Genomic DNA, 24,136 nt, shown 5'->3' with positions numbered 1-24,136 from the left:
CTGTCACTTCCTCAGGGAGGGCCGTCCTGATCCAATTGTATCTAAGCCACCCACGGCACCACCTCCCAGCGTTTATCACAGGGGTAACTCAACGTTTTCCTGGGTTCCTTACGATCATTCAGTTCATACTGTCTGCTTATGACTGGCACCCGCATCTCCAGTTCCTAACACAATGCCTGCACAGATGGAGGAAAGAAACCCTGGGACAAAAAGAAATAGGGATGCTCTTTGCCTTACAGGTTGTTTTTTTTTTTTTTTTTTTTTTAATTTTTATGATACTGTTTTTTGGTAGCAAGTCCATCAACTGACTGGATGAGGCCCACCTATAGGATTGGAGGTGATCTCCTTACAGTGAACTTTTTGTAAATGTTAACCACACCTACAAAATACCTTTACAGTGATGTCTCTACCGGCTTCTGACCAAAGACATGGGTACCACACCCTAGACTGTCCAAACCGACACATCAAATGTAACCCTCACGGATGATGTCACCTCAAAGACAAGACCATGGTAAGCTTATTGTCACGTGCTGGAGGGAAGACAGTCTACAGAGTTGGAATAATGAAGAGAATGCATCCTTGGTCCTCAGGCACTCTTGTCCTCGAGGCCAGAGTGACTCAGGATTACAGCATGGAGTGTCAGAGGTGGGGGGCAGGCCCCCCCATTGTGAGGTCCAGATGGAATACTCAACTCAGACTGATCCCAGTCCTAGGTGGTCTCCTCTTCCTCATCTTTCCTGTCTACCAGAGTCTGCCCACTGGAATCTGGTCTGAAACTGGACTTTACCCTCCTCTTCCTGACCCATGGAGAGGTCGAGAGAACGTGACCAGAGAGCCAGTGGAGATCCTGAGGATCAGCTTCCATTGGCTCCCAAGATCAGGCCCACGGAGTTCTCCATAGACGGCACTAAGAGAAGAGAGTGCCAAGGACTCAGTCTCTTGAAACCAGTTGAGGAAAGACGGTCTCGGGTTCTTGTTTGGAAGTCCTAGCAGAGGAGTGCGGCTACTTGTATATCTTTGACTGGAAACGGTTCTCCTCTGCAAGAATGTTGTCTTCTACCAAGCAGACAGCTTCCAGAGGCACACACAGGGAGCAGTGAGGGAGGAATGAGATGCTCACCTACCCAGCCAGATCGGCCACGTCAACCCTGGCAATCATGGAGTAACAGAGGGTACTGTCGGATCACCATCACAACCCATTTCACATTCTTGAAAGAAACGTGGGAGCAGAAACCCAGGTGCAAAAAGACCACGAAGGATGGGAGAAGGGGACCCGTGTCAGGAATGGAAACGCCCAAGCTATGGGGAGCCTGGTACTTGCATACAGGACACTCTGGGTCAATAGCCGGAGAAGGAATGGAGCACTTGTGGCCAGAAGAAAGTATGGGCCAATGTCCCAGCATCCAAGACAGAGTTTCCTCAGGAGATAGATGACAGATGAAACCCAGGCATGCCCTATATCAAAAGGAAGGGCACCCTGCCCAGGAAGGCAGAACAAAAAGTATTCATTAACAAATAGTCAACAAATGCCTATACCAGGCTGCACCCCTTGTGGTAGTCTGAGAACTCCAGGGAGGTACAACACCCACACTGTCTATCCAATGGAAAGCATTGAGGGGCTAATCTCACAGATGCAAGATAAGTGATGTGACCTCGAACCCATCTGCCGGGGAAGTCCAGAGGCAGCAATTAGCTAGTGGAGTAAAGAAACTTTGCAAAAGAGGCAAACTTGAAATCAAAATTGGCCAGACCTTGTCAGGACATTTCAGGCTGAGGTAAGGCAAGGCACAGGCCTGGAGGCACAGAGAGCTGAACCTGTTAGAGCAGAGGGCAAGGAGGAGGGCGCAGTCTCTGACCTCACAATACCCAGGGCCCACTAGGCTAGCCTTGCAGACTCTGGTGCCCTTTTCCAGCCCGGGCAAGGCCCGGGGCCCTGGGCAGCCTCCAGGTGCAGTGCCCTCCTTTGGGCCGCACCCTCTCTACTGCCCTGGGGCATGTCTCTACTTACAAATTATGAGGGGCTTCGGCATCAGATAGAGAGGTTGGTGCGGGAAAACGAGGAACTGAAGAAGCTGGTACGGCTCATTCGGGAGAATCACGAGCTCAAGTCTGCGATCAAGACTCAGGCAGGTGGCCTCGGCATCAGCGGGTTCACCAACGGGCTTGGTGAGGCAGCGGCAGGCCCTTCCCAACACCAGGGTAACTATAAGAGGCCTGGGTAGAAGGACAGTGGGGAGGGAAGGATGGGGTTGGGCAGAGCGAGGAAGAGCCAGTGTGCTGGGGCCTGAGGAAACCGTGGAGGGAGGGCTTAGGTAGTAACAAACATAGAGGACATTGGCCTCAACAGATGGAGGCAGGATGAATATGTAGGACCACAGGACAAAAGGGCAAAGCTAGGCTCCATACCCACTCACCCAATAGGAGCTCTTCACCACCTCTCAGCCTAACTTCCAGGCAGCATCATAGACTGAAAAACTGCCCAGCTCTGGGGTCCAATGTTCTTCCCTACCGAGTCCAATATGCTACCGATCCTCAGCCTCCATATCCCCGTCTTCTCTTGCCTTCGGCCTTTCCTAACCCTCACCGTTAGCCCACGAGCTTTTTCTGCATTTCTCTCCACTTAGAGACAGACAGAAGGAGACTCATGTCCAGAAGCTGAGGAGAGAAACCAGAACTGAAAGTTGAGATTCAGGATTTCTTAGTGTGTGATGGAAGCTCTGTGGCTAGAGATATCCAGCGCAGGGTGAGAGAGAGGAGAGCAAGCAAGTATTCACAGAAATGACGTTGAACCAATGGCCGACCCCTGCTAAGCCCAGGTCCAGGGATGGGGGCTAGAGGGAGGTGGCATTCAGACACCAAGAGATGACAGAGGCCACCAAGCCCAGTATATTAACAGGAAGGGAGGGCAAAAAAGACTAGAAAGTTGTGAGCAAAGTGTGGTCAGAATTGAAGATACCAGGAGGAAAACGTACAGGGGCAATAAGCTCCCAGGATGTGGCTACAGACGCCATGGCTGATACAGGTTACCAAAGTGTACACAAGTGAGGGAACACACTGGTAGTTACTATATCCATCTCCCCCACTACACAGGCCTTCCTGTCCTAGATATTGTGTTTTCCCGTCCACGATTTTCTGCATGTGCTTACGATCCGTCCACCTCTACGGTAACCCACCCTCTGTCACAGCCCTTCATCTTACTGTGCCTGCTTCCTCTACTCACGATCAGGCATGAAGTCTCTCTCATCTGAGAAGAGAGCTTTACTCTGCCTGTTTAGACCTCTACAGTTTGGCAATGGACGCCAACCATGCTGTTCTAGAAAGGTTCTGAGTAACATTCTAAGTGCCACCTCAGTGCCTTCTCCACCTCTGCACGGCATGTGGGAATAATAACCCTTTGCTGAGTCTCTCTTCCTGAGTTCCCAAGCCAAGTTAGTTATCTGCATCCTGACTCATGTTAATCACTGCAACTCCTAGGCTCAGGCTTCAAGCCCCGCCCCTCCACCTTCAACCAATCCACCTACAGCACTACTCCAACACCCAACTCCAAGTGAAGATAGCTTCAGAGGATCCTGAAGGCCTAATTAATCCCTGAAAATAGTCTCACCAGGGCGTGGGGATACAGTGCAGTTGGTAGGGTGCTTGCTGAGCATGCGTGGAGCCCTGGGCTTGATCCCTACCCGTAACTAGGTATGACTACACAAGCCAGTAGCAGGAAGATTTAGAAATTAAAAGTCATTCTCAGCTGCACAGTGATGTCAAGGCCAGTCTGGATTACACGAGACACTGTCTCAAAAAGGAAGCTCTGGTTTAGAACTCAGACCTTCATACCGAGAGGCTAAAGTCCTTTGGAAAGTACTCAGTTCCCTTACGGCTTCCTTCCCATCTCCTTACCAGCTGGGCTTCTTACCATCAAGCCTGGCTGTAGTGGACACTCTTTATTTCCCTAGTAGTGGTCATAAGCACACATGCACCTCCAGGTTTAAATGTCACGTCATTAATGACTGAGATAACAGACAGGGGAACAAAAATAATATGCATCGAGAAGATATGAAGTTTAAGAAGTTCCCTCATCTAAGATGCTAGATTCTGGCTTCCTACTCTAAGCCTTAGGTTTTGTTCCTTTCTAAATTCATCTTTTAAATATGAATTTGTGTATGCTTTGTATGTGAGGGCATGCATGCACATGCCATGGCACATGTGTGGAGGTCAGAGACAATCGCAGGCGTTGGTTCTCATCTTTCATCTTGTTTGAGTCAGGGTTCCTCTTATTCCAGCCACTGTATGTATACTTCAGGCTACCTGGCCCATGAGCTTATGGGGGATTCTCCAGGTTCTGCCTCTGATCTCATCAGGGGAATTTGCATCTTATAGACACGTTTCGCTTTTACACAGGTTCTGGTGACCCAAATCGGGTCTTCATGCTTGTATTAAGTGCTTTTGTTCATGGAGCCATCTTCCTGACCCTTGTGATTTTGAGGCAGGATCTCACTATATAGCCTAGGCTGGTCTTGAACTTAGTATGTAGCCCAGGTTGGCCTCAAAGTGGTTATCTCCCCCACTTCAGCCTCTAGAGTGCTGGTATTATAGGTGTATACAACCACATCTGGCTTTTGGGTTTAAATCTTAAATCCTTGAGTGTTGTTTTTCCATTGGTACAGAGGCTGTACTTTAACCTACTACTGTGTTAGCCAGCAAATGTGACTCCACAGTTACTGGCCTGCTTCTCTGGCAGTGGCCACTCAGGCTGTGGCCTGGCAGGAATTCTGTTCTCCAAAGCACCGGCTTTGTCGCTGGCGCCAAGTGTGGCTTTTAGTTAAGTCTCTATCCTTCTATTTATCAATAAGACTCGGGAGCCAAAGGCTGGGGTGAAAACCAACTCAAAGAGGTTGAGTAACAACTAGCTGACCTTCTCTCTTTGCTGGCGTCTCCGAAAAAGAGCATCCTTCCATTCCACCAAAACAAAAGAACCCACCCTATACTAAGTCCCTCCCTACTACTTCCTGTGTGTCTATCATCTTACAGACACCCTCTGACTCTCTATGATTACTTTCTGTCAAGTAGTTGCTAACTCAGCCTCCTGACCCAAGGTTATTTTATTTAATTAATGCAAATGCACACTCAGGGTTCACAGTATGATTGAATAGCCCACAAAACTTGGGGCTGGAGAAATGACTCAATAGTTAAGAGCATTGTGCTCTTGCAGAGGACAGGGCAGCTAACAATCTTTTGTAACTCCAGTGCCCAACACACTTTTCTGGCATCCTCAGGCCCCAGGCACACATGTGATGCATGGACATACATGCAGACAAAACACCCATACACATGAAAAAAAGTCTGTCTTAAAAAAAAACAAATGTAAATAAATAAAATAAAGAGGCAATAAATATCAGAGTATGTCTGACTGAAAGGACTAGGTGTCTGACTAATGGGTGCCACTTCCTAAGAATGCACAATTTGCATCATCAGGCCCAGTCAAGGAGGAGCCTTCAGAGTTACCTCGGTGGTTCTTATCCCACTACTCTCTCACTCTGCTTGTCACAACAACCTATTTTTTTTTCATGTATGGCTTTTTTTTGGGGGGTAGGGTGGTTCAAGACAGGGTTTCTCTGTGTAGCTTTGTGTCTTTCCTGGAACTCTCTCTGAAGACCAGGCTGGCCTCAAACTCATAGAGATCCGCCTGCCTCTACCTCCCGAGTGCTGGGATTACAGACGTGTGCCACCACCGCCCGGCTACATGTATGGCTTTTGATAGAGTTTCATGTAGACCAGCCGACTTTGAGCTCCTGATCCCCCTGCCTCTGCCTCCCAAGCACTGGGCTAACAGGACTGCGCCACCACACCTGGATCCTACAACCTGTTTCTGTGAATGGCCTTCTCCATGAGGTCAGGCTCCTTATTTGCTCTCATGAACTCCAGCTTTAATTTCTCTTTCTAGGACCACATTGTTCCTTTAAGCTCTGGTCCAGGGCTCTGATGCACCCGAATTCAGGAGGAACACAGAAGGAAATAGAGCTGGGGAGATATGAACAGATCTTGAACACATGAGTTGTAGGTACTCAAAGTCATGTACACCAGGCTCACTGCAGTGCAGCACCAAGGCCAGATGGTGGGAAAAAAAAATATGGGTGTTGGATGGATGGGGCTTGGGACTAAGGGATCATCAGTTCTACCCCAGGGACCACATCCTAGGCCAGCACTCCAGAAAGTACAATAATCCTAAATTTAAATTTACTATTCTAGGTCATTACAAAGGTTTTTCAGAGTGAGAAGGAAGAACATTATCTAAGAGTTGACTTGAATAATAGTTTTCAACCTCTCTGACACACAGGATGTGGGCTCCCATTTGTGTTCCTGCCCACAGCCCTGCGAGTGTTAGAGGTGAGCCTGGAAAAGGGAACTACAATGTTGGAGGAAGTCAAAGAGTTGAAATTGGATGAACTGTGAGATAGCCATTGAGAGGGTTCCGGAGACAGTGGTAACATGAATCCTAAAGCTCGGAGGAGGAGGTCAGGGTAGCTAGAAGAGATTTTGAAAGTCGTTGATAATTGAAGTCATGAGAGGGTTTAAGAACACCTGGGAACGCCAGGCAGTAGTGGCGCACGCCTTTAATCCCAGCACTCGGGAGGCAGAGGCAGGTGGATCTCTGTGAGTTCGAGGCCAGCCTGGTCTACAGAGCGAGATTCAGGATAGGCTCTAAAGCTACACAAAGAAACCCTGTCTCGGGGGGGGGGGGGGGGGAAGACCACCTGGGAAGAAAGTGCACAGTATGAAGAGACTGAGTGGCAAGTACCGAGGAAGAACAGGTAGAGAAGTTGGCAAAGGAACATCCCAAGATGCAAAGGAAATGTCAAAAGTTTAATGTCTTGGAGGCCAAGAGACAATTTCAAAGGAAATGACGTCAGCAAGGTAAAGGCTTGCCCAGCAGTTGAGCAAGAAAAAGTACTGAATATATCCACAGCCTTTAGTGAACAATGACTTGGTATCCATGACTTTAATCAAAGCGATTTCAACCTCACTGAGAAAGGCTGGCCAGAGTGAGTAAGAAGATAGAAAGAACAGGGCTGGTGGGGTGCCTCAGTGGGAAAGGGTGCTTGCTGCCAAGCCTGAGGACCTGAGTTCAATCCCCAGATCCCACACTGTAAGGAGAGAACTGACTCCCACAAGTTGTCCTCTGACTTCCACACACATGCTGTGGTGTGTGTGAATGTGTGTATGTGTACACACACATGGTGTGGAAACACTTTAAAAAGAAAATGGAAAGAACAGATGACCATGACATCTCAGTTCAAGAAGCTTGCCTTTGAGAGTTTATTACTTTCCTGCCACGTTACTGTGGCAGGACCAACTTGAGGAAAAGGGGGTTTAGCTTACAGTCCAAGAGCGTGTCGTCCATCATGGCAGGGATGAGAATGTGAGTAATTCGTCACTTGTATCTGTACAGAGATGAACACTGGTGCTCAACTAGCTTTTCTTCCTTTGATTCAGTCTGGGACACCAGCCCACGGGATAGTGCAACCCACCGTCAAATCAGGGTTCATACACTCAGTCCACCACCCTTTGAAAGCCCTCAGACAATCTGAAAGTTAGGTTGACTTTGGTTGTCTGCTTTGTGTATCGGGACGGTTACTCATGTAGTCTAAGCTGGTGTCAGATTTGCTGTCTAGCTGAGGATGGCTGAACTTCCGACACCCTGCCCCCACTTCCCACGCACTAGGGTTACTGCTAGGAGACACCATGTCCTCTCGGATGCTCTAGGTGTTTCTTAATCCAATCACTTGACTACAGAAATAAACTTCCCAGAGGGTATGGGAGCTAGGTAGACGGTGTGGTAGCTAGAGAGAGGACTTGCCTCTTTTCAAGATGACAGTTACCTGAATTTGTTTATATTTGGAAGAAACTAGGGGAGACTGTTTGAAAATGTACAAAACGAAAGAGGAACTTTTTAGGAAGCGTCTTGAACTGAAGGGAAGATTGAAAACAAATTGTAAGTGTGAACGCTGGGTGAGGGAACTTCAGACTCACTGACTCAATCTTCTCTGTAAAAATTTCTCAAGAGCAAGCGGGGGGGGGGGGGGGGGGGGGGAGTGGGCGGGGTGGAGCCAGGCATGGCAGTACACACCTTTAATCCCAGCACTCTGGAGGCAGAGGCAGACAGATCTCTGTAAACTTGAGGCCAGCCTGATCTACAGAGTAAATTCAAAGCCAGCCAAGATTACACAGTGAGACCCTATCTCAAAAATAAGAACAAGAGTGGAGAAGAAGTCTGAAATAAAGATAGGAGTAGGAACTGAGAAGGGAACCCGGAAATCCTGTTTGACTCTATAGTGAGCTAAATGGTATTAGCCATCTGTAAGATTTCCAAAGGCATACGCCACCCACCTTACGCCTTTTCTTGTAGTATTTTGTAACCCGAGAGCAGGCATGTATTACACAGTGATGATTTAGCAAGAGTGTAGACTCACGATAGACTGTACTGGCTGAGACGAAGGGTCTAGGAAGACTGTCAGAAAGAAAACAACTTTCTCAGGAAGATAGTTGTCAAGAGCTTTTGGATCTTAGCTCAGCCTCAGAGCGTGGAAACAGAACCAGGACGGCGTTCAGACTGCGGGGCCTCTTGCTCCTAAGAGCTCCAGGACTGGCTCAGATGCTCCCACGAGGATGTCTCTGGGAGACAGAGACAAATGGATGCCGGTGCAAATGGGAAGCAGCAGAGAAGAGCCAAAAATGAGGGCTAAGTGTCCCAGGCTCCAACCAGTGGCTGACAATTGGCCCCAGTGCTCGGATCTAGCTTCTCCACACAGAAGAAGAAACACAGGACCAAGGCAGGATGGTACAGGCCTATAATCCCAACACAAAAAAAATATGGAGGCCAGAGGATCACAAATGCTAGGCGAGAGACTGGGCTACACATTAAGACAGAAGGGGGGGGGGCTGGGCGATGGTGGCACACTCCTTTAATCCCAGCACTCCGGAGGCAGAGCTAGGCAGATCTCTGTGAGTTCGAGGCCAGCCTGGGCTACAGAGTGAGTTCCAGGAAAGGCGCCAAGCTATACAGAGAAACCCTGTCTTGAAAAAACAAAAGAAAAAAGAAAAAGAGAGAGAGAAAGAAAGAAAGTGTGTGTGTGTGTGTGGGGGGGGTGACAGGTGACCAGAGTGTTGTAGACTAACAAGGACAAACAGTGGTCAGCATTCCACAGACACTAGGAATAAAGTGGCTAAGAAGTCTGTGCTGTTATTGTCCCCTAGCACTGCCACCCACGCCTTCATGCTCTGCCCACTGATTTCTAAGCTTCCCTTCGTGCCCACTGCCTGCGCTGGTGCATGCTTCCTCCAGCAGGGGGCAGCCTTCCCCCTCACCCCCCTTCTTTTCCTCCCAGGGAAGAACCTATAGAATGCCCCCTTCCTCCCAACCACTTCCTCCACCATCTCAGAACTTTAACCTAATCACAAGACCTGTCTCTGCCCTGAGACTTCCTTAGGAGCCTGTTCTTGGGTCACAAACCAGTCCCTCCTAACTCTGCTCTCTCAGTACTCAGACGTCCCACACAAAACATGCTCCCACAGCCTATCTCCAACCCAGGACCCAGCTCTAGAGACCCTCCTGTCCTCAAGACTCTCCTCCAGGGCTTCTACCCTTCAAGACTCTCCCCAAAGACCCTTCTCCCTCGGGACTCTACCTCAGCACCTTCTGCCTCAGGATCTCTTCTAGGAATATCCTCCCCTTCAGGACTCTCCTCTCAGACCCTCCTCCCCTCAGGTCTCTGCTCCCCCCAGGTCTCTCCTCCCGCTCAGGTCACTCATCTCCTCAGATCTCCAGGTCTCTCTTTCCCTCTGGTATCTCTTCCCTGTGTGCCTTCCTCTCCACTACCCTGCTTGGTCTTTCCCCGCCCTCTCCACATCCCTCCACCTCTCTAGAAACCCCCATTTGAACATCTTAGCTAGGGTGACCCCCTCTCCTCAGTCCTCCCTTCCCTCAGACTCAGCCTCTAGCCCCTAATGTGGCTACCCCATACTCTTCTTCCTATCGGGACATCTGGGTGTCCTTCTAGGGCATGGCGAGCCCCCTGAGCCCTAGCCCTGCTGCGGTCTGGCCTGCCTGGGCTGGAGAGAGCCATAGAAAAGGGGGGGGCGTCCTGAGATGGCATGTCAGGGCTGGGGCGAGTGTAGGAAACAGCACAGGACCAAGGTAGGGTGGGAGAGCTGGAGCCCCAGGTTCAAATCCGACAAGCTGCAGTCAGATCCTAAGACACTGCGTTTCTCTTTAACCCATTGGCTGACATCACAAACTTATCTTTCCCAATTCTAGATGATTAAGATAAACATGGACTCAGCGAATCTGAAGTTTCTAATTTCTATAAGGTTCTAGTACGGTACCAGAACCTTGCAAGCTTTTGAACTAAAAAAATCTCAATCAACTAAATGTAAACTCTAACAAAGGGTCGAAACATCAATGGCTTGTACATTTTTCATTAGACACAAAGGAGTAGGGCAGAAATGTCTTCAAGGTGTGTTAGACAGTACATTTCTGTTAGGTGGGAGAACTCACCTCACAAATGATGTCCTACCTTCTTAGGCGAGATCTCCAAATTCAGACTTCTCTATCTACAGGCTGCTGCTGATCTCTTCAGTGAGCCTGATTAATGTCAAACCCTGTGGATGCTATGTCTGTGGCAGACCTTCCAGTGTGAGCAGGGCCTGTGCCTGCAGAGCCTGTGGTGCTTCGCTGGGGGCACTTAATTGTCTGATCCATAAAGGTTACCCTAAATACCTGTGACCGAGATGCATCCTTTTCTATAATAAGTTTATAAAGACATAATTCACGCCAGGCGGTGGTGGTGCACACCTTTAATCCCAGCACTCAGGAGGCGGAGGCAGGCGGATCTCTGTGAGTTCGAGCCTAGCCTGGTCTACTGAGTGAGTTCCAGGACATCCAGGGCTGCACAGGGAAATCCTGTCTTGAAAAACTAAAAGACAGACAGACAGACAGACAGACAATTTCACTTACCGCCCAGTTCACGGGATCGTGTGTGCATCTGTGGTAACTGGCTCCTGTCCCTCAGCAGCGTTTTCAGTATCCATGTTATGGGTTTTATGACTAATAACATTTTGTTTATTCACCAGTTTGCAGACATTTAGGTGTGAGTTATTTCCTCTTTTAAGCTTTCATAAATAACACTGCTACAAGCATTTGTGTACACATTGAGGGGTTCTGTGGTGGAGGGGAGCAATGAAAACTGAGTCCAGGGTCTCAAGCATAATACGCAAGCTATACCCCTGGCCCCATGTATAAGATGCATTTAAAAACACAGTCCTCTCTCTTTTTTTTTAATCACACTTATTTGGATGGGCTTACACGTGGAAGGCAAAGAACAAATTGTGAGAGTCCGTTCTATCATCCCACCACGTGGGCTTCAGGGATTGAACTCAGATCACTGAAAACTGAGTCCAGGGTCTCAAGCATAATACGCAAGCTATATCCCTGGCCCCATGTATAAGATGCATTTAAAAACACAGTCCTCTCTCTTTTTTTTTAATCACACTTATTTGGATGGGCTTACATGTGGAAGGCAAAGAACAAATTGTGAGAGTCCATTCTATCATCCCACCACGTGGGCTTCAGGGATTGAACTCAGATCATAGTGCTTGGCTGCAAGCACATTCACCTGCTGCGTCATCTTGTTGGCCCTGCACATAGATTTTCTAGTTGGCATTTTGAAATAGATAGCTGACAAATATCTCCAACCCCTTTGTGCACCCTCTTTTGCTCTGGAGTCCTCTTGAGACTATTTTTTAATTGTATTTATTTGCTTGCTTGTATGAATGTCTTGCCTACATGTATGTACGTTTACCTGGTGCCCTTGGAAGTCAGAAGAGGGCGTGGGATCTCCTAGATGGCTGTGAGCCACCGTGTGGGTGCTTGGAATCTGCAAGAGCAGCAAGTGCTCCTAAATCACTGAACCATCTCTCCAGCCTTGAGACTTTATTTCTTGGAACTCAGCTGAGAGCACCAGGCATTATATTCCCAAAGACTGTATTAATTAACCTTTTGTTGGTGTTCTTTAAATACAAAAAGACAAACTTTTTTTAAATATAATTTTATCTCTGTTACTGTTTATTGGTTATATTCCTATTTCTTTTTTTTTTTTTTTTTTTTTTTGGTTTTTTGGTTTTTTCGAGACAGGGTTTCTCTGTGTAGCTTTGCGCCTTTCCTGGATCTCGCTCTGTAGACCAGGCTGGCCTCGAAATTTCTTTTTTTTAAGTATTACATTTATTTGTATTTGTTCAGGAGAGGGCATGCAATGCCATGGTGTGCATAGGGAGGTCAGAGAACAACTTGCAGGAGTCTGTTCTCTCCTTCTACCACATGGGTCCCAGGGATCGAACTCAGTTTACCTGGCTTGGCAGAAGCCAGTCTGCAAAGAAATGCTTTTTTTGGTTGTTCGGGTTTTTTTGTTTGGTTAAGATCCCCTACTGTTCTGGCATTCTTAGATGATGTAAGTTTGGTTCCCAGCACGTACACCACACAGCTGACAATCACCTGTAACCCCAGCTCCAGGGGATCTGAAGCCTCTGGCATTTGCGTACACACACACACACACACACACACACACACACACACACACACAAGAATGAAAAGTGAGCTGGAGTGATGAGTCAGCAGTTAAGGGCACTGACCATGGTTGTTGATTGTTTTGCTCTTTTGGGGGCCTGCCACCAGCTCCCAAATAAATCACACATGGAGGCTTATTCTTAATTATAAATTCCTGGCCTTTAGCTTGGCTTGTTTCTTGCCAGCTTTTCTTAACTTTAAATTACCCCATCTACCTTTTGCCTCTGGGCTTTTTCCTTTTTTTTTTACTTCTGTAAATCTTACTTTCACTCTTACACCATGGCTGGCTGGGTGGCTGGGTGGCTGGGTGGCTGGGTGGCTGGGTGGCTGGGTGGCTGGGTGGCTGGGTGGGTGGCTGGGTGGCTGGGTGGCTGGGTGGGTGGATGGGTGGATGGGTGGATGGATGGCTGGCTGGGTGGGTGGCTGGGTGGATGGGTGGATGGATGGATGGATGGATGGATGGATGGATGGATGGATGGATAGATGGATGGGTGGATGGGTGGATGGGTGGATGGGTGGATGGGTGGATGGGTGGATGGGTGGATGGGTGGATGGGTGGATGGGTGGATGGGTGGATGGGTGGATGGGTGGCTGGCCTCTCATTGTTTTCTTGCTCCTTTTTCTTTTCCTCCCAGATTTCTCCTTCTATTTATTCTTTCTGCCTGCCAATCCCGCCTATCCTTTCTCCTGCCTGGCTATTGGCCATTTAGTTTATTATTAGACCATCAGGTGTTTTATTTATTTATTTGTTTGTTTGTTTTATTTATTTGGGTTTTTCAAGACAAGGTTTCTCTGTGTAGCTTTGGAGCCTGTCCTGGATCTCACTCTGTAGCCCAGGCTGGCCTCGAACTCACAGAGATCCGCCTGCCTCTGCCCCCCAGTGCTGGGATTAAAGGCATGAACCACTAAACTCAGCTATGAAAATCTTTTTAAAGGAGTAGATTTCAAAGTAGGATTTTTTATGAGTCTTTTTAAAAAGATTTATTTACTTTTACTTTATATGTGTGAGTGCTTTGCCTACATGTATGTCTGTGTACCACATACACGCACTGCCCACAGAATCCAGAAGGGGACATAGGATCCCCTGGAACTGGAGTTACAGACTGTTGTGAGCTGGGAATTGAACCCAGGTCCTCTGGAAGAACAGCCAGTGCTCTTAACCATTGAGGCATCTCTCCAGCCTGGAAAAAAAAATCAAAGTTTTGTTTTGTTTTTTAAATTACATTGCACAGTTACAAGAACTCTCCTGCACTCTGCCCCTTGTAGCAACTATGTCCCCAAGGGATTTCCCTCCCAAAAGTTATCATTAAGAGAAGTCAGCTCCAGAAGTCTAGAAGAATAAGATCTCAGCCCCACCTCCCTCCAGGAGTCCAAGAATAGTCAGATTCTGGACCTCTCTGAGTCATAGCTGCATCCAGCTAGCCATCAATAACCCACATCCCTACTCACGTAGACTACGTGTGGCCCTAGGCCACACGAGGCTCTCTGATAATTGACACTCTGATACTTAGAGGTCCCACCCAGTGGGTATATATCTCTCCACAAAGTTGAGGCCAGACTCACTCCTCCCAGCCAGAAGCATCGGGCCAAGTCAGCTCCTGGGAGGCCGACCACTAGGAGCTGCTCTCTTCTGGGGGGGCGAGGGGTTGGCGGCTCAATGCAGTGGCTGCAGGTGATGGTCCAATAAGAGTCTCGGAGTTCTGACTAAGAGAGCGAGGGCTGAACAAGCCTCAGGGACCGAGAGAAAAGAGAGCAGACCCACATCCAAGACTCTGTTTTTGTTGTTGTTGTTTGTTTGTTTGTTTTTGTTTTTCGGTTTTTTGGGGTCTTTTGTTTGTTTGTTTGTTTTGCTTTTGTTTTTGTTTTTGGAGACAGGGTTTCTCTGTGTCCTTTTGGTGCCTGTCCTGGATCTCACTCTGTAAACCAGGCTGGCCTGGAACTCACAGAGATCCATCTAGCTCTGCCTCCCAAGTGCTGGAATCAAAGGCGTGTGCCACCGCCACCGGCCCAAGACTCTCTTAAGGTGGGACAGAATGCCCTCTGGCAGCTCCACAGATCGCCTTAGGCAAGGGCATCATCATCCAGCCCACCTAAGGAATGAAGCTCCAAGAGGGCAGGTCAACCCCCGAGCTGGGCAGAGACAGACAGGTGACTTGGCCACGTATCCTCACGAGTGCCTTCCGCTTGCTTCTCGAAGGGCTTACCTGCTCTCTCTGTATCCACAGGTGTATTCCTGCCCCCATCCCCAGCAGCAGCAAAGGAGCCAGGCGTGGAAGACTTGGGAATGGTAGCCCTGGCCCCTCTGGCTGACATGCTGAACAGCCCACAGCTCACTTCTGCAGCAGGCTCCCTGATCAACCCCCTGGCGGCCCCTCTCAACCCGCTGCTGTCCGGCCAAATGCCCTTGACGCAGAACAGTCAGTTTGCCAGTCTTGTGTCATGCCCTCTGAGCAGCCACCTGACCAATCCTCTCGCCGTTTCTCCAGGGGCCACCTTGGCCAGCTCTCTGGGCTTACCCACGACTGGACCCCTGAGCAGTCACTTGGGCAGTCCCGTGGCTGTACCCCCTGGGACCAGTCTGGCCAGCTCACTGGGCCTGACCTCCACTGGCTCCCTGACGACAAACAGCCGGCTGGCAGGCCCCCTGGCCGTATCTCAGAGCAGTCCCCTCATGGCTCCCCTAGCAGGCACGGTGGCAGTCTCTCTGAGCAGCCCCCTGCTCTCCTCCACGGCTACCCCTCTAGGTGTGTCTCAGAACATACTGCCCAACCCCATAAACAACCTAGCGCTGTCAGAGGCCCCAAGGGTGCGGCTAGCAGAGCCGACCCGAGGAAGCCTCTCAGGAGCCTCAGCCGGTGCTGGGCCAGCCACCGCCTCCAAAGGTAACTGGTACAGGGTGGGGCAGCAGGGCACCCCGGGTAGGCCAGTTCCTGCTCCCATCCTGCCTCACGCTAACCCCTCCTCTCATTTCCACTCCTCCACATCACCAGTTACCGGTGAGCACCCCCAGCCGACCCAGGACTCAGAGCCCCTCAACATGATGTTTGTGGGTGCACCCCTCCAGACCTCCACCCCCATGAGCACCATGGCCACATCCAGTCCCACAACAAATTTCTATGCCGCCACGGATACTCGGACCCAAACTGGTGTTCTCCAGGGACAAATTACCCTCACTTCTGTCCCAAACTCCCCAACAGGCTCTCCTGCTTGCACAGTCCCTAATTCTTCCCCCACACCTGCCCCCCAAGGAGCTGGAAACTATTCCCCTTCAAGAACCTCCCCCACCAGGGTTCACCAGTCCCCTACCCGGCCTGTACCCAACCCCCATTCTCCTCCACGCAACCCCCACTCCCCGCCCCGCACCTCATCCTCTCCGGCTTCAGTCAATGACACCCGCGGTTCACGCGCCGTGGAACAGTCTCGGAAGAGTATCCTGGAGATAGAGCGGAAGATGGCCCACCGCAAGTCTAACAAGTTCCCTGACAGTCCCCGAGGTCAGTAACACCACAGGGGCTCAACATTGAGTCTGGTGCCAACTCCCCAATTACCCACGTGGACTGCTAACCAGGGCCCTCCCACTCCCTTCGCTTATTGCTCAGCTGAGACCCCTCTGTCATTCCCCAGACTCAAAGCAACTAGCCTGGGAGCGGCTAGTCGGGGAGATCGCCTTCCAGCTAGACCGAAGAATCCTGTCCAGCATCTTCCCAGAGCGCGTGCGCCTCTATGGCTTCACTGTCTCCAACATTCCAGAGAAGATCATCCAGGTGTGTGGCTATCCATTTCGTACACATTGCCAGAGGGGCCTCCACGGATGAGGCAGTAAACTCAGTACTAAGGGGCCCGGCATTTAAGGGGACTCTGAAAAGAGGGGAGCCCAGGGCTCAGTGCAAGCAGCTGGCAAGGGTCCAGAGCATCTGGTCATGGGAACCCATGAAGAAAGGACAGGGGGACGTTTCCTCCAATGGGCAGGTGGCGTTCCTCTTCTTGCCTCCAAGATGGCCTTTGAATGGTCAGCTCTAACCCCAGGGGCTGAGCCAGCAACCTAAAGAATTCTATGGTCTTCCCCCTCAGTATCCCCAGTGCTCACTGGGGACCACAGGGAGCACAGATCCTAGAGCCACTGGGTAGGTGGCAACATTGTTGCCAGAAGGCCTGATGCTCATGCTAATGTGTCCTCAGATATGACCACGAAGCCTCCTCCCATTGACAAAAGGGAGTTAGATGTTTAAAAACAAAAAAAAAAACAAAAAAAACAAAAAAAAACAAAAAACTAAGAAACAAGGAACTAGAGTGTGTCACTGTACCTCTGTATCTTACAGGTGTAGATGGCACTGGTAGGGGGATGAGGCCTGGGGATGTGGGTCTGCACTTGGCTGGATACCCAGGAGAAGTTTGTTCAGAATTGTGTCATGTGGGACTACAATGGTGGGATTCCTATCCCTGCATATAGGCCATTTGGACCTCTCTCGGGGGAAAATGGCTTCCCCGGGTTGCCAACTGCTTGTTCTCTTACCATCATTGTGTACAGATCGTACTACCTGCCATCTGTGTAGGAACGACTTTTGACCACACAGGCCGATTCTCAGCATGCCTTTTCCTTGGCTAAAGTGTCCTTTGATTTAGATGCTTTTTTTTTTCTTTGCTTTTTAAAATAGGGTCTTGCTGTGTAACCCTGAATGGTGTGGAACTTACTTTGCAACTCTGTAGGCCAGGCTGGCCTCGAACTCACAGAGATCCGCCTGCCTCTGCCTCCCGAGTGCTGGGATTAGAGGTGTGCGCCACCTTTGCCTGGTTTAGATGCTTAGTTTTAATGTGTTCAGAACTGTCTGCCTTTGCTATTGTTGTGTGTACTGTCTCAATTAAGAAATCTTTCCCTAGGGGGGCAGTGGTGGCACACAACTTTAATCCCAGCACTCAGGAGGCAGAAGCAAGCGGATCTCTGTGAGTTCGAGGCCAGCCTGGTCTACAGAGCTAGCTAGTTCCAGGATAGCCAAGACTACCCAGAGAATCCTTGTCTTGGAGGGAAAAAAAAAAAATCTTTCCCTAGCAGAAATTCCTTAAAGTATTTTGTATTTCATAGTCAACATTTTCTCCTAAGGGTTTAAAGTTTGAGTTTTCCAAAAATCTTAAAGACTGGTTTTTCTTTTATTTATGTGTATGCATGTATGGGGTGGGGGTGCCTGGTATGGATGCTGAGAAACAAACTCTGGTCCTCTGGAAGAGCAGCAGTGCTCTTAACTGCTGAGCCATCTCTCCAGCTCCTAAAGTTTGGGGTTGTTTTTGTTGTTGTTGTTGTTGTTGTATTTTTTTACATCTGTGTCTTTGTTTTGAATCTTTGGCTCTTCCATAAATGATCATGGTGGAAGTATAGGTAAGGTAGGGTACGTCCTCTCCCAAACATGAAAGCCCCTGACTAACTCCAAAGACCACCAAGACACAGGGTGCCCATTGCATTAGGGTGACTCCAGGGCTAGAGGGGTAGGCCTTGGGACTGAAGGACGAGAGGAAAATGACCAGGAAACAGAGGGCTATGTGGACATGATAGCAGCAGAAAATGAACAGTTTTTTTGAGGGGCACAGCCTATCTATGGAGATCTTTCTCACAGAAGTTCACTAATGGGCCAGTCAGTGCAGACTCTCAAAGCTCAGAGCTGCCAGGGCAAGGAAGGATGCCCAGTGCCTGCCAGTATCCCTCTCAGACTTGCATCTATGAGGGTTCTCTGGTCTGTCTGGTCCCAGCCTCCTTGTCCATTTATACAATGGCAGGACAGCAGTGTTCCTGATTGCCAGTGGACAGCCATCAGCCAGAAACTCAACCAAAGAGGGCCCAATGCCATAGCAACAGAGACCACAAGGTGCCAAGGGGTGGCTGACATTCTAAAGAGGGGCTTGGGATAGAGCTCAGGCGGTGGAGTGCCTTTATCTAGAATGGGTTAAAGCCCTGGACTTTACCCCATCACCTGAGCCAGGCTCCTCCTTGTTCTCTTATATTGTCTTAGCTCTTTCCTTTTCTGCTTGTTTTAAAATCTGTCCATCAAGTTCCAGAAAATTGGCCCAAATTTTGAGTTAGTTTATGGATGGATTAAATGGATAATTTCTAGATTACACTTTTTTTTGAAACATGGTCTCATGTAGCCCAGGCTGGCCTTGAATTCACTTTATAAGCCAAGGATGACCTTAAGTTTCTGAGACTCCTGCCTCTATCTCCAAGTCCTGGGATTAGAGGTGTGTCCCACCACGTCTGGTTTTATGAGATGCTGGACCTATCATAACAGCTTGTCTTCTGCCCAAGAGCCTCCAGCGTCTCTTTCAGACTCAGTGTCTCATTTTACCCCTAACAGCAGTGATCCAGAGACTCTCCTGCCTCCTGGAACAACTCAAGTGAAACCCACTCGCAGACAAAGTCGCCTCCTGGGGCCAGGTTGGCACCCAGCCATACCCTTCTGTAAGCCTTCTCCAGGCCAATTGGTATGGTGACTTTTGGGAATCATAAAATCACCTCCTGGCTTCAAGAGTATCCACCCACCAGGTTGGGCCTTCGGTTAAGTCACGCATCTGATTCCACTTTGCACAACTTTTATTTCCCTTTTTTTAAAAAAAAATATTTATTTATTATATACACAGAAGAGGGTACCAGATCTCATTACAGATGGTTGTGAGCCACCATGTGGGTGCTGGGAATTGAACTCAGGACCTCTGGAAGAACATTCAGTGCTCTTAACCTCTGAGCCATCTCTCCAGCCCTATTTCCCTTTTTTAATTTGTCTGTTTTTCTATACTTCAGTGTCAGTGGTTAGAACCCCTAAATTCTACCCAGACCTGCTAAAGCTAGTCACACCTGTGATTGTCCCTACAAGCCCCTTGCTTTCCAAGGCTGTACGGGTTTAGTGAGTTTCATGAAGCTTTGATGGAGACTTTTGTTTGACGAAGACCCTGGCTTTCCACTGAATCTGGCTGTCTTATTTTATTAGCTCATATAGTTACACTATATTTTGGTTTGGGTTGGTTTTGTTGTTGTTAGTTTTTTGGGGGGCATTTGTTTTGTTTTGTTTTTCTCACTGTGTACCCCTGGCTGGCCTAGAGCTTACCATATAGCCCAGGTTGGCCTAATGCTTACAGAGCTTCTTTGGCCTCCCAATTACGTAGATTAGAGCTGCACATCACTATGTCCAGTACCACTGTGTCTTTTTTTTTTCCAAGTTTTTTTTTTTTTTAAGATTTATTTATTTATTATGTATACAGTGCTCTGCTTGCATGTATCCCTGCAGGCCAGAAGAGGGCACCAGATCTCACTACAGATGGTTGTGAGCCACCATGTGGTTGCTGGGAATTGAACTCAGGACCTCTGGAAGAGCAGCCAGTGCTCTTAACCTCTGAGCCATCTCTCCAGCCCTTTTTCCTTTTTTCCAAGTTTTATTTGTGTGTGTGTGTGTGTGTGTGTGTGTGTGTGTGTGTGTGTGTGTGTGTGTACATGGTAAATGCATGTACCTTTAAGTGCATGAAAAGGCCCGAAGTATTTGATCCCTTCAAGCTGGAGTCTCAGGTAGTTGTGAACCATGGCCCAACCTAAGTGCTGGCAGTCGGACTTTGGTCCTCAGCAGGAACAGTGCATGCTTTTGACGGCTGGGCCGTCTCTCCAGCCTGGTTGTGCTGTCGTTTAAACCCACCTAAAACTGGTGACAGAGCTCCAGCTTCTTGCCCTTCCTATCCAGTTGTGAAGAACTTTGTGGAAGGTGTTTGACATGCCTTTCCTCTTCGCACCTCATCTGGGGGCCTCGAGTCCAACTGTGTCCATGTGAGAGTGACTAGGGCCGTGCAAGGGTGGCAGGTGGTGCCTTGGCTACTCCTTGATGGTCTCCCGAGAACCGTCTCATTTTTACGTGCTGATTTGGTACCCGAACCATCTTAAGTATCCAAGTCCTCTTAGGCATTCTAATGATCTATCATCTGGATTTTTCTTGGTAACAATCATATTGCTTATCTAGACAGATATATATTCTTGACATGTAACCCAAGTAAGCTTCAACCCTACTGACCTCCTACCTCAGCCTCCTGAGATGTCCAGGTACTGTGCTATTTTTGTATATTTGGGTTATTGAGACAGGTCTTGTTAAGTAGCCCAGCTGGTCTGGAACTCAGACCAGTCTCAAAACTTGCTGTGATAATCGTTTCTCTTCCTCCTGAGAGGTAGGATGACGAGTATGCCCCATTGTGCCCAGAGAATGAGTGAATGAATATTTATTTACTTTTTTACTTGTTGAGACAAAGCCTTGATGTGTATGTATCCCTAGTTGGACTCATACTATGTAGCCCAGGCTAACCTTGAACCTGAATCGATGTTCCTATCTTAGTCTCTAGAGTGCTATAGTTACAGGCATAAGCCACTGGGCCCACCTATTCCTTTACTTTTTAAAATATTGGGCTGGAGAGATGGCTCCATAGTTAGGCACATGTGTTGTTCTTCCAGATCTCAAAATCTATATCTGGTGACTCACAACCACCTCTAACTCCAGCTCCAAGAGCTTCCAAAACCCCTGGTCTGTGTGGGACCCTGCATTCACATGTACATACTCACACACTGATGCATACATATAATTAAAAAATAACAAGAATGTTTTTATTAATTTTTTAAAGATTTATTTATGTATACAGTGTTCTGCCTGCATGTATCCCTGCAGGCCAGTAGAGGGCACCAGATCTCATTACAGATAGTTGGGAGCCACCCTATCGTTGCTGGGAATTGAACTCAGGACCTTTGGAAGAGCAGCCAGTCTCTGAGCCATCTCTCCAGCCCCTTTTTATTAATTTTTAAATAAAGAAAAATTAAATATTGACATATGAAACTGATACATAAAAACATAAAAATCAGGGCTTACAAGGTAGCTCAGCTGGTAGAATGCTTGCCTAGCCATACTACCTAAACCAGATGTGGTGCTATAGTGCCTCCAGCCCCAGAACAAAGGATACAGAAAGAGGAGGATCAGGAACTCAGGGTCGTACATAGCTACCTAACAAGTTCAAGATAGGCCACATAAGAGTCTATCTCAAAAGAGAAAAAAAGAAAAACCAAGAACAGAACAAAACATGAAATCATCCCTCTTAATGGGATGCCATCTGATATGACACATACGTACACACATTGTGTAATCAAGTTACACATATATTTCTACTCAGATCTTTTCAGTTTTCTTTTTTTTAAGATTTATTCTATTTTCAATTATGCATAGCCTGCGTGTGTGTGTGTGTGTGTGTGTGTGTGTGTGTGTGTGCAGGCACCTTTAAGGTCAGAGATGTCAGATTCCCCGGGAGCTAAATAGACTTGGAGGTTATGAGCCACCTTGACATGGGTGCTGGGAACCAAACTCAGGTTCGTTTCTTCCTCTTTTTTTTTTTTTTTTTTTGTGTGTGTGTGTGTGTGTGTGTGTGTGTGGTGTGTGTGTGTGTGTGTGTGTGTGTGTGCTCGGTGTCAAACCCAGGGCCTTGTGTGAATGCTAGTATTCTACCAAATCTCAATTCTTTCCTCATCACGATTACATTGGTACATCTTTTTGCAACTTATATACAGCAGTAGATCACACAGGCAACCTTTCCTTTATCTCTCTGACAAGAACGCTAATCTCCTCATTGTACTCCCACCTACCTGAAGGGTTCTTAGACAAATCATCCAGTGTTCTTGGTTGCAAACAACAACTGATGCAAACAGATATGGATTTATTATAATATTAAGGTCCTCAGCTCCAGGAAGGATAGAGCATTGCACTTGTTTGCTATACTGCCCAGAAAAAAATGTTAACACACCAAGGGACCTTCCTAGTGGACACACCATGGGCACCAGCCCCAAGACAGTATATAGATACCCAGTCAGGTGTCCCCCAGTTGAGTACAGCTGTCCCTGAAGAACCAGTGCCATACCCATGGTACTCCCTGGAGACCTGCCAGCCTTCTATGTGTAAGCGCCTCTTCCCACGTGGAAGTCCCACCTGCCTGTCTGCATCCACTTGCTTGGTAGAAACATAGGTTCCTTGACTACAGAGGGATGTTGGGAAAGGTGGTGTTCAGGAAGACCTTCCGGCCCTGTTAGAACAGCAGTGTCTGTCATTCCAGGTTAGGAGCTTTCCATTAACTCTAGGGAAAGCCTGCAAGCTCTGAGGTCAGGCAAGCTGGGAGTATGAAGCGCTCCCTGTGCCTCCATACTGGGAGTCATACTCCCTGACCTCCATCCCTGGTGGCTTTACCCTAGTCTCATATATCTGGTATGGAACAAACAACGGGATGGGTGTCTCTGGAAGCTTTGGGAAGCCACTGGGCCCTGCCTGAGTTGGGTTTTGGGTACCTCGACCTCAGGCTCAGCCACGGCTTCTCCTCCTTCCCTTTGCATCCTCTTAGCAATACTTAACAATTTCCTTCCCTCAGCCTCTCTTGCCCCTGTTCTTCCTGCCTGCCTGTGATCCAGAGTGGTATGGGAGGTTCCTGATGGCCACTCTCCCAACAGGCCTCCCTAAACCCCAGTAACCACAAGCTGGATGAGGACCTATGCCAGACACTCACACAGCGCTATGTGAGCATCATGAACAGACTGCAGAGTCTGGGCTACAATGGACGGGTGCATCCGGCGCTGACGGAGCAGCTGGTGAATGCATACGGCATCTTGCGCGAGCGGCCTGAGCTGGCAGCGTCTGAAGGAGGCTCCTACACTGTGGACTTCTTGCAGCGTGTGCTGGTGGAAACGGTGCACCCCAGCATGCTCACTGATGCTCTCCTGCTGCTCTCCTGCCTTAACCAGCTGGCCCATGATGACGGCAAACCCATGTTCATCTGGTAACTGCGGTGCCCGGCTGGGCCCAGGCTCACTTCGCCCTGCAGGCCATTGTAGATGGCCATTAAAGTTTCCCACAGACACGAGTCACTGGGCCCATGCCACACCTACCTGCTCCTGTAGGGTGCCTCACTAGGTACATTCAGTCTTGTCAGCCCTGCAGGGCCACATTCACATTATAGGCCCCTAGAGAGACCTCTCAGATCAAGGCTCAGACACTGTCTTTCTGAAGGGATTGAATGGAGAGTTCGCTTTTCTTTCCCAAGTTCCCTTTCACTTGATAATGAAAGCAGAAGTTCTGGGAGTGGGGAGGAAAAAAAAAGAACAGGAACGGGGAAGGATGACACAGAAAAGCAGAGACTAGGGGGTGGGGAGCTTCAGAGCCTTGGGGCGGAAGGACAGCCAGGTGCCGCCTCATCCAAACCTGAGCAGGGAGCCAGGGAGATGGCAGCCCCTTACAAAGATGTCCAAGGTCTGGGAAAATGATAGGTCCTATCTAAGCATGGGGGATTCAGAGCTGGCCAGGGAATAAAGAACATGGCTTGGAGAAGCAGGATGGGGTGGAGAAAGGAGGAAAGAGGAGCTCATATGGAGTACTGGAATCGAAGTGTAGCCTGAGATTGGAAAGGCTGTGGTAGTACTGGGAGAGTGTAGACCAAGAATGGGTGGGTTCATGAAAAGGGCAGTGGGGGAAAGCCTAGCATAGCTTC

The 24,136-nt window shown here is 48.7% G+C and overlaps 1 protein-coding gene across 5 annotated transcripts; it reads left to right on the top strand.

Annotated features, from left to right (window-relative positions):
• The first annotated feature begins 1,364 nt into the window (after positions 1-1,364).
• Spatc1 (spermatogenesis and centriole associated 1) lies at positions 1,365-23,512 on the top strand. 5 transcript variants are annotated; one of them, XM_059247095.1, is made up of 5 exons: positions 1,365-1,775; positions 14,836-15,492; positions 15,601-16,104; positions 16,235-16,374; positions 23,103-23,512. In XM_059247095.1, the coding sequence occupies exons 2-5, from the start codon at positions 14,895-14,897 to the stop codon at positions 23,430-23,432; spliced, it is 1,572 nt and encodes a 523-aa protein (XP_059103078.1). In that variant the 5' UTR covers positions 1,365-1,775; positions 14,836-14,894; the 3' UTR covers positions 23,433-23,512. The 5 variants fall into 5 exon arrangements, with proteins under 5 accessions (XP_059103078.1, XP_059103079.1, XP_059103075.1 ...); XM_059247096.1 differs by having other exon boundaries at positions 1,365-2,199; positions 15,994-16,104; XM_059247092.1 differs by having other exon boundaries at positions 1,365-2,199.
• The last annotated feature ends 624 nt before the right edge of the window (positions 23,513-24,136 follow it).

This window comes from Peromyscus eremicus, chromosome 20 (assembly GCF_949786415.1).
Source record: "Peromyscus eremicus chromosome 20, PerEre_H2_v1, whole genome shotgun sequence".
Taxonomy (NCBI): Eukaryota; Metazoa; Chordata; class Mammalia; order Rodentia; family Cricetidae; genus Peromyscus; species Peromyscus eremicus.
This window is presented reverse-complemented; position numbering and strand designations above follow the sequence as displayed.

What these genes read in the sequence shown, in the direction of transcription:
- Spatc1 (XM_059247092.1), top strand. Translation starts at nt 1,995, where the DNA reads ATGTCTCTACTTACAAATTATGAGGGGCTTCGGCATCAGATAGAGAGG. An exon ending in AGGCCCTTCCCAACACCAGG is followed by an intron (nt 2,200 to 14,835) that starts GTAACTATAAGA and finishes CTGTATCCACAG; the next exon opens with GTGTATTCCTGCCCCCATCC. An exon ending in GTTCCCTGACAGTCCCCGAG is followed by an intron (nt 16,105 to 16,234) that starts GTCAGTAACACC and finishes GTCATTCCCCAG; the next exon opens with ACTCAAAGCAACTAGCCTGG.